Source organism: Austrofundulus limnaeus, unplaced genomic scaffold (genome assembly GCF_001266775.1).
Source record: "Austrofundulus limnaeus strain Quisiro unplaced genomic scaffold, Austrofundulus_limnaeus-1.0 Scaffold315, whole genome shotgun sequence".
NCBI classification, from domain to species: Eukaryota; Metazoa; Chordata; class Actinopteri; order Cyprinodontiformes; family Rivulidae; genus Austrofundulus; species Austrofundulus limnaeus.
Window position 1 is genome coordinate 682815 of NW_013952717.1, and position 831 is coordinate 683645.

The 831-nt window shown below is 45.2% G+C and overlaps 1 protein-coding gene across 1 annotated transcript in view; it reads right to left on the minus strand.

Moving 5' to 3' along the window:
• Positions 1-16: 16 nt before the first annotated feature.
• Positions 17-831, minus strand: part of ift57 (intraflagellar transport 57 homolog (Chlamydomonas)) — a gene marked incomplete in the record, with an annotated part of 8545 nt that continues 7730 nt past the window's right edge. The window contains 1 exon segment of the mRNA XM_014022017.1: positions 17-332. Within this exon segment, the coding sequence (XP_013877471.1) occupies positions 112-332 (221 nt within the window).

Sequence of the window (831 nt, forward strand, 5' to 3'; positions counted from 1 at the left end):
TTTACAGTCTGTAAAGAGTTTATTTACAGTCTGTAAAGAGTTTATTTACAGTCTGTAAACAGATTATTTACAGTCTGTAAACAGATTATTTACAGTCTGCCTGCTGAGGCTTCAGATCCAGACGTCCAGGACTCGTCCTGTCACAGGACAGTAAGCTGTGGAGCCGGCGGCGGGCTCCACCATGTTGGTGGCGAGCATCTCTCTGGTCATGTTGGACTTCTCTTTGAGCTTGGCCTGCAGCAGCGTGTGCTCCACCACGCCGATCCTCACGTCCATCTGGAGGATCTCCTGCTTCAGCTTCGTCAGGCTCTGCTTGATTTTCACCACCGGAGCTGAGAGCAAACAGAGCGGGGGGTCAGAGGTCAGGTGTCAGAGGTCAGAGGTCATGGGTCAGAGGTCAGAGGTCAGCATCGGGACAACACCAGGAACAAACTGTTTTGTTCTTTCACCTCCATCAGACATGCTGCTGCCTCGCTCCTCCATCTCCTGCTTCACCTTCTCCAGCTCCTCGCTGATCTGAAACACAAAGTCATCCTGAGAACAGCTGGAGCATCTCAGAGGGTCCTGAAGCAGCAGACGTTACAAACTCTGAATAAAAAACATTCAACCACAGAGTCAGAGCTTTAACTTTAAATTAAAACCTTTAAAGGGATCCACGATTAGTTGTAACATTAGACTTTTTATGTTTTAACTGTAAAATAAAGACTGTAAAAATACTGTAGGATGTTTAGTTTTGTAAATTTTAAAAATATATTTTAACATGAACAGATCCATTTTATTTCCACACAAAGCATTCTGGGTAAATGATGACGTGGATAGGTCCTCGGTGCG